This window comes from Geospiza fortis, unplaced genomic scaffold (genome assembly GCF_000277835.1).
Source record: "Geospiza fortis unplaced genomic scaffold, GeoFor_1.0 scaffold221, whole genome shotgun sequence".
NCBI classification, from domain to species: domain Eukaryota; kingdom Metazoa; phylum Chordata; class Aves; order Passeriformes; family Thraupidae; genus Geospiza; species Geospiza fortis.
Genome location: NW_005054395.1, coordinates 1653756 through 1668751, shown reverse-complemented (window position 1 = coordinate 1668751; position 14996 = coordinate 1653756). Strand labels below are relative to the sequence as shown.

The following is a 14996-nucleotide window of genomic DNA, read 5'->3' as shown; positions in this document are numbered from 1 at the left end:
GGAAATGAATTCACAATATTTTGCTTTTAAGGTAAGTCTACCTAACCAGTGTAAACTCTGCTATGGTCAGAGAAGAACAAAAATGAAAAATTGTTTGTTAATGAATAAGGAGCAACCTGGAAGATACAGATGAGCCAAGGTCAGAGTAGGCGTTGGTTCTGGTCTCATCATCAGGACATGGGCTACTGGGAGTAAAATCCACATCATCTCCTTCCCCATAGTCTTCAAACTGTTCTTCATTACTGATCAGGGAGGCGGTGGAATAAGTGGAGAGGTCAGATGCTGCAGAAGGGTTGTGAGGACTTGACCTGAAACAAGAGGTCAAAACATCTCGAAGGCCGACTTTGATAGCGCCTCACCTCATATGGAACCTTCCACCTTCACAGGCTGTCCCCTCTTTGAAGCTGTAACCCACCTTTGTGCTAAAGCCCTGAAGTGCTCAATGTACCTGATGTGCAGCTGACAGAGTGCCTTGAGAGACAAGAGCATGAGAATCTATGAACAAGGTACCTGTGTGACAAGTTTGGATCAACACAAACCATTTTGCTTTAAAGAGCACACTTTGATGATCCTCAGCCATCACTTCCATGTGAAGACCACATGGGGATTTCTGCTCTGAATGCAGGAACCATGCAGACAGCTCTGAAATGCATGGGATAGTGAGAGGACCATGTATAAGACAGAGGCTGTCACTCTATTCCACAACCAGAGAGTTTCCCAGTAATCCATACACCCTCTCCCACACCCCAGGAATTCCAGCCATTCTCCTCTGTGTGGTCAGAAAGAAAACTCTGCTCACCACTTACCAGACAGTCACTAAAGCTATTGATGTGACTAATGGAGGCTGGGTTCCTGCCCTTCCTTCCATCAGGACAAATTCTGTCTTGCAGAGGATATATGGACCACAAGAAAAGGCTGTCTAACTACCAGAAAAGTACCTAAAATGATGTTAAATGGGTAGGGAGTGGCAGGACCCTGTGACTTCAGAAAAAGCAGGCACATAGGTAAATAGATCAGCAGAGTCAGGCACCACAGGAAAGCAGCTGGCAGAGCAGTTTTGAGCACGTCAAATCTAATAAAACAGAGCAAGGTGGCTGCAGAGGGTGCACAGGGTTCACCTGCCCAGATTCCAGACTGCCCTGTGCAGTGCACCTGCAGAGTGCAGGTGTTTTACACAGGTTTACTCAGCTCCCACCTTGGTGAGGCAGTCAGACAAGCCAGTAAATCCACAAAAAAGTTCTTACAAACAAACTTCTCCCTACAGAAAATACACCTGGAAGACCTGAAATAGATGCTTCAATTGTGAGTCCCTGGCATTGCCCAAGTGTTCCCTCTCCAGCAGAATCCAAGGCTTCTGCAGTACAGCCCAAGCACTAATGGAATCTGCTGGCACTCTATGCAGATCAGGTTAAGTTTTTCTCTCCCTCTGCTTCAGCGCACAGTGCTTGTATCTCCAGCTCCACTGGCTGAGCCATGGGACAGCAACTCCCAGCTGACATTATTCTCCAGCAGCTCAATATTGTATATTTCCTCCAAAATTTCTTCTGAGTCTATCTTGAGCCTCTCAACCTCTCTACAGGGAGAGTCCTCTTCCTGTAATACTCCACTTGTGAGCTGTAAACAAGAGATGTACCAGTGTTCCTTTGGTGGATGCTGCAAGCATCATTTGCATATCCCTTCCCTCCAAAAGCAATTAGTAGAAGAGGAAGCCTGCCAACATTTCAGATGTATGCTCTTTTGTTTCCCCTGTTTTGATGAGATCCATTTATAACCTGCAACTCATTTATCTAACTCACATTAACAGAAATTAGGGCAAGTCAAGCCAGGCACACTATTGTAGGATAAAGATAGGAATACTCATACAAGAAATAGATGACTTATCTAACAAGGCTCCTTGGCTGAGGGATTAGTGAGAAGCTGACATCTATTCATAAAGTGCTGCTGCACCATGCACATACTGTGTATTGGTAAGTTTTTGGGAGATCTTACAATCCTACTGTTGTTTGCATCTTAACTGCAGTTACACCAAGTGAGTTTGGGAAGAAGCTCCTTCTTCCACCAAGATTAGAGGCCTAGGAATTACACAGTCATTTGCAAAGGAGTTGCTAAAAGTGACTGATTTTCCTCATTCTAACACTTTCTCAAGGGAACTTTCAAGTGTTTGGTGTTTTTTTGTTTGTTTGGGTTTTTTTTTGGTTTGTTTTCAAAGGTAATCTCCTGTTCTTCAGAGCAAGATTTCAGAGGCCTGATACACCTGATAACAACTCACCAGCTTCTTCAGCAAGCAGCACAGTAAATCTCTCTATTGCCCACAGTAAATAGCTCTATTGCCTCTTTTAACACAAAAGCATGAAGCTTCTCATGCTTTTTTCTCCCCAACAGATTTACCAAAGCTGAGGAGGTCTCAGAGGATAAATCAAGGTCTATCAGAGCACAGTAGCTCTTGGTAGCTCCTGCCTGGCCTAGAAGGAGGGTACAGGAGGCACAATGCCTTGCTCACCCCCTTCACAAGAGCCTGACTGGCACAGCTGGGAGGAAAAACATTTCAAATACAGCATGGGAAAAAGTCAGTCACCACAAGCATGGGGCTTTGGAGAACTGGGAATGGCAAGCAGAGGAGACAAGCTTGATAAAGAGCTGATGGAAACTGTAATTATCTTGATAAAGTCTCTGAGGTTGCTTGGGCAGATGGGAGAAGGCCAAAACTCAGCTAGCTGAGAAATTCAGGAGGAGGGCAGGAATGAGGCAGCACAGGGAGCATCCGAGGAGGCCCAGGAGAGAGAAGAAAGGCTGCCTTAGCAACGAACAAAGCTCAAGAGGCACAAATCAAGATGACAGGCCAAAAATAGAGAAGACAAGGCAGAGGCTTACAAAGCAAGCCCAGCTGAGCTCTGTCTGGTGGTGACTGCATTAATTCAGTTCAAAGCAGGATTAAGCCAAATTAGGTTCTTTTCCCCCACAACCATCTTTAACCAGCATTCCCAGGTACACACCTGGGAAGAGTCAAGTTAGGGTTACAGAGACACTGGTGTTAACAGCAAACTATGGTTACACACGCACATGCCAGGACACCCCGTGTTAAACACAATTTACTGTTGCACAATAAAGGTTATGGAAAATTAGAAACACAAAGAATTAACTCGGTACATGAAGTAGCAAAGCAAATCAGCAGAGCCCACAACACCAGGCACACAACTAGATGCACAAAAGACTGCAGCAGTATTCCCTATACTGAACTGCTTTGCAGGAAGTATTGTTTTAATTCCAGCATATAAAGCTTATGGCAGCAGAGAAGAATCTATGTTTTGGGGGATGTTATTGCAGTGATCTGTTCTGGAGACACCCAATGCTTTCACTTCAACACACAACATGAAAGTCCCGTGAGTGCTCACAGAACGTGCCGGAAGGAGCCAGGACCAAGACTATCTAAGCCACTTAGAGGACCTGGACCTCCATCCCCCTTATGTTGTAAATGGATGTTAAGTTTCTAAATCCATCAGCCATCCTCAGCCTCCCCCAGGAGGGATTAGCCACATAAAGGCTCCTTCCTCCCTGGCACCACTCACTTGTCCCCGGGCAGGAAGAGGCCACCGAGCACGCCGTCCTTGTCGTCGCCCCGACACACGTCCGAGGCCTCGGAGCTCTGGGCACTCTCGATGGCACTGTCCATGTCAGACTCATGGTGAACCTCCTGCTGGGCCAGAGTCATCCCCTCCTCATCAGGAAACAGCTCTGGCTCACTGTAGGTGCTTTCGCTGTCCAAGTAGGCACAGTCCTGGATTTCACCGCCCTGGCACAAGGAAAATCGGGAGTCAGTGCAGATCAACCCTGAAGGCAGTGCAGCAGACACAGGAAAAGCAACAAGACACTCTCTGGATGGCCTGGTAAGCAAGAGTGATACTGAATAAAAGCCATGAAACAAAAAGCTGACCTGCTTTACAAAGCCAGCTCCTGCAAGCCAATAAGGTAGCTGTACCTTCCAGAGGGGCCCATGTACTGCCTCTGACTTCACAGGAGAGAAGGACACAACATCCAGCTCTAAAATGCAGTCAGTTTTACCCTAATTCACTACATTAAATAATATGTAATAAAATGTACTTGAAGTAATAAATATCATCAAAGTTTTAGAACTAAATTAGGCATCTTTTGAGAGATGGTAATATATTAGTCACCAAGAGTTAGTCCTCTGATTAATATTACAGATTAAACAAAAGCAAATCAGATAAGTCCAACAGTTTACCCTGTCTTTGAGGATGGACAAAAATTTGTAAGATGAAAAAATAATTGGCAGGTGTTAGATTGTTTAGGGTAAGTCTTGGTGATAATCAAAGATATATGAGAGCAGGAAAAAAAGGGCAAAATCATCTCTTCCTGCTTCCTGGAGCCACACGTCTTGATTAAGCATCAACTAAAATAAGACATCATTCTCATTACTGCAGCTCCTTGCTCTTGCTGTTTGCCCTCTCCCTCCCCTTCCTGCCCCATGAATACTAAGAATAGCCAAAACAAGCTGGGTTCTATTTGCTTGTCCCTGAGGCATAAATAAAAATTCTGAATTGAAAAAATAAAGGCTAAGATTTTACTCTATCCTTTGATAAGCAGCCACACAATGCAGCTTTGACAATTCCCATCTAGCATGACACAAATAACTCAGAGCTGCAGAGCAAGTCTTGACTCAGAGCTCTACTCCAAAGCTCATCTGGAAGCTCCACAGGCAGCCTGACCATTGAGCTACTGCTAGCAAGTGAAGCTTTTAGAGCTGAGTTCATTGGCACAAGGAATGGAGCATTTCATTCATGGATATACCTCGTGTTTAGGCACAACTGTCATCCCACCCAGGAATCCTAAGGCACTGGCACTATCACCAGCACTCCCTGCCCTGCTGGTGAGCACATTTGACACCGGCCCAGTGGCACCACTCAGCTCCAAGTCCACCCTTCTGCTGGAGCAGAGGAGGCTCAAACATGCTTTTGCAGAACCGGTGATGTTCTGTGCTGATGTCACCAATTGTCTTTTCCACATCAAAAGGAAAAGAGTCAGGCAGAAGCTGCAGCTTTTCAAGATTTGCAGAAACTCCTATTAGAAATGCAGGTCTCACTATCCACCTTTTTCCTGAAATACCAATTTATATAACTCTGAAATCTGCTAGCATATGGAGGCTGAAGAAATTCCAAACAACCCCACCTGCTCAAATCTCATTAACTAATGACTACCCCAGCAGGGAAAAGGACAGCACTGCCTGCTGTGTTTGAAACTCCAGGTACACTCTCAGAGCAGACACCTGGATGCTTTTCTAGCTGAGCTTTCAACAAGCCTTCCAAATTAACAAGCAATGTCAGTGAAACACCTGGCACTATTCAAAAAGCCTTTTCCCACTTTTCTGTGTCAGCTTTATTATGCCTGAAACTTTTCTGAGGTATTGCTTCAAGAGGCATCCCAAAGGATTTATCCTTGGTCTATACCACGCAGTACTTATTGAAGCCACGCTCCTTGTGCAATCAGATTTACAGCTCTGACCCCCAGCCCCTCACCCCCAGCCAGCCCGGGTTCTGCAGGTCAGACACCAGCCCTGGAACCTGCCCTGCCTTAGCCCCGGGTTCTTCAGCACACCTGACCTGCACCCTCCCAAAGCCAGCAGGGACAACGCCACTGCGGCTCTTTGCAAATTACCTTGGGAGCTACAAATAGCACAAGCAGTAAGTCCTTTTTAGTAGGTGTTGAAAAAGCAAAGATTGCAAAGAGCAATTACAATGTTTCAGAAGCACTCAGAAGTGTTTATTTATCTAACATTTTCCCGAAGTTTCCTCCCCCACGCTGAGCCCCACAGGCACAGACATTATTTTCTTAGCAAGTTTAATGCAATAAAGCCTGACTGCAATTATGGAATTGCACCAGCTGGTAAAAGTCTGATCCAGGAGGGGAAGAGAGGGGCAAGCAGTACACAGTGGATCCCTGAAGCTCCCAATAAGCACGTCTTTTTCAGAGATCCTGGAGAAGTCTCTGCTTAAGCAAGTTTTTACAGCAGGAAAATCTCCCTGGTATTAAACAAATTAACGCAAGAAAGCAAAGGTCAAGAAGATCACGAAAGACTCCCTTTTTGCTCCCTGTAGGTAACACCACACATTTGCTTGTTCTAATTATAGCAGCTGAGGTGCTCTCTGAAGAGTCCATTAGCAATTAAATGTGCAGTGTCATCTCTATGGGCTGAGGGCTCACTTCTCCTCTCTGTCCCATTCTGGCAACCTTCACACTTTTACTTGTATGGGAGAGCTGATCTACACCTACAGCACACACTCCACTGTCCCCAGCCTGCTCAGTGCCAGGATTCTTTTCCAAAGTGTAATTCCTTTATTCCTGCACTTTAAAGCCTCCTGGGAAATGGGGAAAAAAAGTATATATATATATAAAAGAGAAAAAAAAAAGAAGAATAAAAGAAATGAGGCTTTGGAGGAGGCAATGGTCCATCATAAGCCTCAACGCCTACTTTACAGCTTCTGAAATCCCTCACTGCCAGACTTGGAACCCCTTCTGGAAGCAGGTCCTCCCTTCTGCTGATCCCACCCTCGAGCAGCGGGGAGCTCAGGGACTGATGGGGACTGGATAAATGGAGAACAGGGCCCAACCCAGCTCCTTGGAGGAGCTCCCCCTCAGCTGCTCCCCCACAGAGGGAGAGCAGATGCCACATCCAAGGCTGCCACGGCCTCTCTTCACAAACCTGGCCCGACCCCACTGCTGATGCAAACAAAGTGGATGTTTAGGAAGCACATCTCAGCTGCTCCCTGAGCACCCGGCAGCCAAATCACTCACTGAAGGACCTCAGCCCTTCCAAAGCCAGCAGCACCACGAATGACCCTGCTAGGAGCAGGAGGGCTCAGCTGCAGTAGCTGTCAATTCCCGCTTTAGGTGCTCAAGGTCCACCTCCAATGGGTGCTAACACAATTCCAGGCAATGCACAGCAGCCAGGATCAGCCCAGCATGCTCCAGTCTGTTCCCTGTGGGCAGAACCTCACGCTGTACCACTGAGCTTTGAGAGCTCAGGGGTGTGGAATTCCTGCCCCCTGGAAATCCAACATTCCTGGCACATGGGGACCCCTCGTGCAGACCCTGTAAAGCACAGAACTCAGGTAACACCACTCTGGTCTCCCTTCAGCTCCCTGGGTGAAACCAGCCTCCAGTGCAACTATCACAGTCACACATTGAATTAAAACTTTTCCTTCTGTGGCCTAAATAATCAGTAGGAGAACACAGACAAAGCATCTTTAAAACAACTAATACAGGTTTAAGTAAGCTATTACAAGACAACAGAATCAGGCCATGTTGCTGGTAAACAATATACAGGCATCCACACCTTACTGAGTAAAGCTGTAAGTTATTTGAAGCTGTAATTGTTCAGTGATCATGGTTTCTCACAGAACTATACTTCCAATGATGACATCTAGCACAAGCTGCTTACAAACCACACCTAAGGAAATTAAAGTAAAAAAAAAGGCTGATTGCACACATTAGCCCCTCAAATTATTCCTTCATAGCTTAGATATCTATAGTATTTCACGTACCAAATTAAAGGTTGGCAAGAAGAAGTGTTATTCAGGTAGCCTCAAGAGAGCTAACTTGAGATTAAGGAGAGTTTAAGAAGTTTAAAGATGAATACACACTTCTAGCCTGAGTCATTTGTTTCCAGTGCACATGTCATTAGCAGAAACCAGCCAAGAGAATGAGGTTCTGACGACTTGAATATGAATCACCGGGGTTGTCATTCTCCTAGGCAGCTCCCTTCTTTGTTGGCTGACTCAAAAGAGATAAAGCTGCTGCTTATGATCTTGGAAGATTCTCATAAAAAGAAAACCCAACCCTGAACGTTAAAACACCACCAACACAACATAGCTGCGGGTATCTTTAAAGCCCTAAGTGGTTTGCACTTTATCCAATCGGATGCTCAAGATAACTCCAAGTGCTTCACAGGCAGCCGGCCAGACGCTTGTATAGCAACTGTTGAATATTCAGCAACAGTTTGCTCTATAGAAGCACCTGCTGCCCACAGATCCAAGGCCACTTCACAGAAACTAATGAATTCCCTTCCTCGAAAGAGGCTTTGTGTGGCTGCATTGAAGGCAGATGAGTAAGCCCAGCCTGCCTTTGCAACAGCCACCCCAAACAGAAGCAGGAGCCAGAAGACAGCGATTCCCATGGATTCCTTCTGATCCTTGTGGGGCAGGAAAGCAGTGTCAGCATTAGGTGGGTATGGGAATACAGCTCTGCCTTGCCCTGCAGTGACCTGACTGGGCTTTCCCAGGTTGGAGGCAATCTCCAAAATATGCATATAAAGCAGCTGAAAGCTAGAAACTTGGCTGACAGACAGGCTACATGACATGCCTACATCAATACATTCATGCTGAAGAGCAAGCCTCGTTAAAATTCACTCCCATCACAGCCAAATCACCAGTACCCCTGACATTTAGACAGCTTCACAGTATGCCAGAGGAGACAGGGAAGAAAAGAGGATCCAAGTATCCCACCACTCTGCAATCTGATTAGGAAGAGCTGGACCCATCACACACGACCAGAAACAAGAAATGCCACATGCAGATGAGCCATGGCCCTTCCTTACCAGGATCATGCCTCTGACCCCTCTGACAAGCTGAATCTGCTGTGGGATACAAGCCTGAGTGCCTGCACCTTCCCCAGCCACTTTGTTCCCAGCAAAAGCACAGGAAAAGTCACCTCACCACAACTGGAAGAGGTGCCATGTGGAGGTCTGCCAGGCTTGGTCTCAGATGAAATTACTCACTGTTGCACTCCATCATAAGAGAAAATCCAGGCTCTCTCATCTTTATTTAAGCAGCCACTGCATCGGAAGGCAAGTATTCTCTTAATTACTGACTGACAAAGAAGGGTGTGAAGCATTTCTCCCTAATGTGTTTTAGAAACAGCCACTCCTCTACAAACATTTGCATATTTACACCAAGTGGGCTACATTTTTTAAAGCACAGGTTTTCCCCAGCGTGTTTCCTTTCCTTTTCAGTTGCCGGGCAGAGGTGGGGAGGTGCTGGATCTACCCTTTGATCTGACGGGAACAGGAGAGACAAGGAAGAGACAGAAGAGGAAAATGTAGGAGCACTAAGTGAGACCACCCGTGTGCCTCCGTGTCCATGACGTGAGCGAGCTCTCACCCACGGCCGGCTCCCTCCTGCCCACATCTCTCTCTCTCTCTCTCTCACCCAGGCTGCTGTGTCTGTGCACAGGGAAGGGCAGGCTGCTCACAGGTAGGCTGATGGGGGAAGGAGGCAGTCACAGAAACCACTTCCATCTCCTGCGGCAGAACACGGAAAAACACTCAGTCTCCCCATATAACTGGGAATATAAAATCTCTCCAAGTTCAAGATCAGCATGCAGAGCACTAATATTCTACTAAGCTGTTCAAATATGAAGTTATTTAGGGCCAAAAGTTAGTTTGGTCAACACAACAGCTTCCTGTGATTGTTTAGTTACTCAAATCTAATATTTGAGGCTCTGTTTAAGGCAAAGCTTCACACACTGTTGTGGGTATTGGAAGGAACTTCTAGGGACAAGATTATTCCTAAAATCCAGATCTTGGATTGAGTGTTGGACAGCACTGGAAAGGCAGAGAAGAGTCCCCAGAGAGAGGGCATGCCCGTGCTGCAGCACACTGCCAGCCTCCCTCCCCTGCAGGATAACATCTGTCTCTCCTACAATTGTGCAATTCAAGGACAACAGGTTCTGACTGGAAGACCAAGCTTCAGCTTCTGGGCTGTTCCTGATGAACCACCCGAGGAGAGGGCACAGAGGTTCTGAAAGGCTGCTCTGTGCTCTGGCTGGGGAGTTCAAAGTGACATCGTGCCTTTTCCAAGGCAGAGGAGAAAGGCCATGTGCAGGCAGGAGCCAGCCAGGGAGAGCAGGAGTCAGGAGGGTTTACACTCTGCTGTCACTTTAATTGGCCATAATGGAGATGCCAGACTTCATCATATGCAGGGTCCAGATCCAAGCACTCCTTTTCACAGGTCATTGTTTATGCTCAGGAAGTTTTAGCATTAAAAGGCTTTAGCAGACTGCTAATTTGATCCTCTAAAGAAAGTAGAAAAAATAAAAAGCTCTTCCTTTTACTTTGAAGTTGTGTCCCCATCACTCCCTGGGCTGCCCCCTACTACTGGACTATCATACACTCATCAGCCATCACTGGAGGGTCATCAAAGCAAGGAGAATCCCTTTGCAGATGAAAAAACATCCTAATTTGCAGTGTTAGGAAGAAGACTGCATTACCTTCAGCATGGACAGGGCCAGCACATCAACCAGAGTTCAGATTTAAACCCACCACATCGTTTGGCACTTTGTTCCATCATTGCCTAAGGTACTTTTACCTCTGAACTGCAACAGAGTTTCCTTTTTCTTTCACGTATCTAGAAAAAGTGGTGTGAAGTGGCAAAAAGCTGACACACCACAAACATGACACAGGAAACTTCCAAGTTTCCACTGCCCACTCCAGTCAGAGCAGAAACGAGATCTAACTATCTGAAAAGTCTTCTGGTAACGTTTCTAGAGAGAAATGCTTGTGACTGTGCAAGCTGCCAGACCTCCTCAGAGTGGTAACACGGCCCTTCCCACATAGTGAACTGCTGGGACAGCCCACAGCAGGTACCCCCTGCCACCCCCTCCTCCTGGACAGGGCACCCTGCTCAGCTGTACGTTAAAATGAGCTGTGGGCAGCTCAGCATCACCTTCGTGCTGTGTGTGGGAGTGCTGCAGACATTGGTTTATAAAAGCTGGTATACAACTTTAAAAAAATACTCATATTTGCTTAAAAAGATCTGCAGAGCAGATAATACATGTGACATAATGAACCCTCTTGAGAAGCCTTTGCCTTGAGATGAGACAATCTCATTCTATTTTTAAAGTCAGAACGGCAGTATCAGGGAGGGAGGACAGAAAATGTCAAACTCTCAGCGTGGTTTGCTGCCTGGCTCTGTGGCTCAGCCCCTGCTTAACCTGCCAGCAGGGCATGAGGGCAGCTCTGGCACACTGGGGGCAGCAGCATTCACCATTCCTTTGGCAGCAACACTTGGTGGCAAAACTGTGCCCTGGCTGCCCTGGCCAGATGTCACAGCACTGCTCACACAGCAAACACAGAGCTGCAGCTCATGGTCAAAGGCACCCCAAGGACCCCCCAGCACAGACCAGTCTTAAGACCCAGGGTCACAGGAACGGTCAGATTATGTTACTTTGAAGCAATGGCACAAGGGAACACCTACGCTGTGGCAAAGAGCTGTAGGCTGCTTTCAAAAACGTGTCCTCATGCCTAAGGCACAGTTCAGCACTCACTTCTCAGCTCAGACCCCTAATTAACCAGCTCCAAGTTACAAGATGCTCTTTGCCAGTGCTGGTTGCTGCTCGGGGGACAGCTGAGCTCACACCCAACGCGTTTTCCTCAACCCCCCTCAAGGTCACCCCGCGGGGCCTCAATAAATAACAAAACCCTTGAATCACACTTGTCCGTGGGTGATGCAGGCACATGGGGAAGAGCTCCCTGAGCTGACTTAGTGCTGCCCAAGCCCTGGGTGAGGAGGAGGAAGAGGAGGAGGAGGAGGAAGCACCTCCTGGCACCTCCACAGCACCATTAGGCACAAACAGCGTGAAGAACAGGAAGAAGCTGTCCCAGGCAGGAACAGTTCTGCCTGTGTCTAAGCTAATTATTCACAGAAACACTGGTCAAACTCCCTTCCCCCAAGGAATTTGGAAACTATAATCTTTGCATTTATTTTCTGTACTACTGCAAGTCTGGTCTCCAGCAAACACAAGGAAATAAAGCCATTTAAAGAAAAACAAAGAAAAAAAAGATTTTTGTCTCACAACTCATACTTTTGTCTTGCCACCCACCCGGGTTAGATTACACTGCAGTCTCCAGCAGGGAGGGATGCTTGGGGAATGGGAGCAATTTCAGACCCCAAGAGGTAGAGAAACATCTCGAGTTTCTCCACCACAGTAAGAAGTCCAGCCATGCCTGATGAGGAGTAGTTTATGTTGGCAAGCAGAGGGAAAGCATTAAGGATGTGGCTTTGCTGTAGTTTATACAGAAACACTTCCCAGAGCTCATTGGTCACTCTGAATGTAGACAAGCCTAAAAGGTAATTTACTTCATGCTTAAGAAATACTGAAGTAGCTCTGAAGAGCTCCTCATTAGGAGAAGAAAGGAGCTGCAGGACTTTGGCTGCTTTTCAGCTGGTGGCTGGGCAGACCACAGGTTAAGGCATTTCTGCTGCAGGAATAACTGGAATTGCAACCTTTACCCAGCAAAGATTGCAAGTGCTGAATTTAAAAAAAATTTAGTCTCCCCATCTATTTATAAAAGACATTTTATTTATTTTAAAACAAAGTCTCTCACATACCTGCTCTTTTTTTTCAATGAAAAAGTGCTTGTTTTCCAGGGTTTTTTCCCCTTTTTTTCAGTTTCTACAGTGAAGTTAAAGCACTTAATTGCAGAAGGGCTGCCACGCACATCATCGAGCTCCACACAGGACAAACACAAACTAAGAACCCACTGATCATAGACCCTGGCTTGGTCAATAAGCTGTTTTTTTTCGTTTTTGATTTACACAGTAAATACACATAGGCAGGAGATACCTTTGAACCTGCACAGACACAGCAGATGGGAACCAAGAAGAAATCCTTTATAAGATTAGGCTGCACACTGAAAACACAATTCAAAGCAGAGTCATATGCAGAGACCCCCTACTACTAACCAGCAGTATTGAGTATTAGCTGCAACACAGTGCCCAAAGCACTTTTCTATGCTGTCAGGAAGCACTTACAGAGCCTGTCCTGTGTTTGGTGCAGCAATCAACCTAAATGACTAAAGAAAGTACAAAAGGAGTGACATTATTATGCTGCATTTCAGAATTTTAAGGGTCAGCTACATAAACATGGAGAGCATTTAAAGATATTAATATTTGGATAATGGTTAATTTAGAAACAACCTATGATTACTTTAATAACCTAGTTATTAAATATTTAATAATTTTATAAACCATTAAAATTAATAAACTATTTATAGTCTATTAATAGCTATTTATGGTTTTATAAATTTATAAAATTCATAAACTATTAAATAGTTTAACTTAAAGTGTTTCACTACTATTGTAAAGAAAAAGTTAAGATCAAGCTATGCTTGACAAATATAACAGCACTGGTTAATCAATAACTGGAGCAAAGCAGTTCCATTAGCCCTGCTGTTCTGGCATGGGAAGTGTTTTGTTTTGCACATGGCAAAGATTCCCCAACTACCCTGGTGGTAAGAGCCCTGTCAAGACAACCACAGCTGAGAAACATCTGCACATCAGGTGGCTTCTAGGAGACTTGCTGCTGTGTGCAGTAATTCTTCAAATAACAAACTTAAAAGAAACCCATTACAAATGGTTTTAAAACTGCTTGGAGGCTGCCACATCTTGTGTTGGGTACAGCTCACGCTCCTCTCAGTTTGGGCAAACAAACAGCCAATAGAAATTCCACCCTCTTTCTGTGCCCAGTTGTAAGAGCAATATTCCACACTACTGCACATATTTGGTGGTAACACCAAGTCATTCCCCACCTCGCCCAAAAATCAGAGGGATCACAGGCAGAAAAATAACTTATGTTGGGAAAGGGCAATCCAGTCCCATCACTGAAGCAATCCCCTCATTCACATGTCATCTGAATGGAATAAAACTATTTTCAACAGAAGTAGTTATGAAAACATAGCAAAAGGGATCAAAACAATCACAAATTATACTGGTGTATAGGTAATAATATAATATACTGGATACAGGTACCATTGAGTTCATATTTAGGGAGTCTATTCTGAACCCACTTCAGAAGTTTTCTCCCATCTGTGCCTCCTCCTTACCCACAGTACACAAATCAGCCGAATACCATGAGAATAAATAATTCTCTCTGCCCCCAAAGCCACCAACCTTAAAAATCTGCCACAAGCAATGAAAATACTGCTACTACCAAAGCAGCAACATTAAAATTCCACCTCAAAATCAGCACAGCACACAGCAATGAGGGCGCCTGTCTGCCCTGGGATCTCTAACCACACGTCACTTCTGCCTAACAGAAAAACACAATTGCCCTTCTCCATTTCAGGGACACGACGAACTCCAGGCCAGGAACTGCTCACATCTACAAGATCTCTGCTGTGAGCTGCTTTCATACGCTGCCAAACACATCTCACACAGGTCCATCATCGGGGGCAGAACCGCCTCACCCACCGCACCAGGGCAGGGCTGGTCCCACACCAGGGCCACAACAGGCAGCATCTGTAGTTCCAGCACAGGCTGTCATGACAGCCATACACCAACCACAAATCATATTTTTCTGCCTATGTCACTAGCATCCCGGAGCCAGCAAATGCATTCAGAACCACATCTGGGTATTAAAAACATTCAACAATAAGTAATGGCAATCCAAACACATTGCCAGCGCCACAGAAAATAACTACAGAGCAAGCCCCCTGCTTGCATTCATCCTTAAAAAGTACTTGGCTTTCCTCCTCTTCCCCTTTTAAAGGTTTAAATCCCAGGTATTTGGGCACCTCCAGGTTACAGAGCTGAGAGCTGTAAGAGGCTCAGCCATGCAGGAAGACATCTGCTTCTTCCCCTACATCCCCATTTCACCCCACACAGCTGCTGACAGACACAGACGTTTTTAGATTTTCCCGTGTAACAACATCCCCAGGACCCGCTCACTTCCATAGCGAGCCCAACCTTCCAGCACACACAACTCCGGAGCGAAAATCCCCTCCTTCAGCAAACAAGAAAAAACCCCAGCAGGTTTCGCTCCACCTGCAATTTCATGCATTTCACGAAAACGCCGATACCGCACCAAAAACCCCAGCGATGCTTTCCCCCCCTCGCTTCTGGATCCCCACCGGAGCAGAGCGGCCTCACGGATCCCCCTTCCCTCACGGACCCCCCTCTCCTCACGCCGCAGCCCCGGCGCGGGTTCCC

General features: G+C 46.0%; 1 protein-coding gene across 2 annotated transcripts in view; it reads right to left on the bottom strand.

The window, feature by feature from the left end:
- Positions 1-14996, bottom strand: part of RAB11FIP4 (RAB11 family interacting protein 4) — a 73797-nt gene that overhangs the window by 16792 nt on the left and 42009 nt on the right. Inside the window, exons 2-3 of one of the 2 annotated variants that reach the window (XM_031060934.1) lie at positions 3567-3790; positions 117-308 (exon numbers count right to left, since the gene is read on the bottom strand). In XM_031060934.1, the coding sequence (XP_030916794.1) occupies positions 117-308; positions 3567-3709 (335 nt within the window). In that variant the 5' untranslated portion in view covers positions 3710-3790. The remainder of the gene's footprint in view (positions 1-116; positions 309-3566; positions 3791-14996) is intronic. The other variant, XM_031060935.1, reaches the window with a different exon arrangement.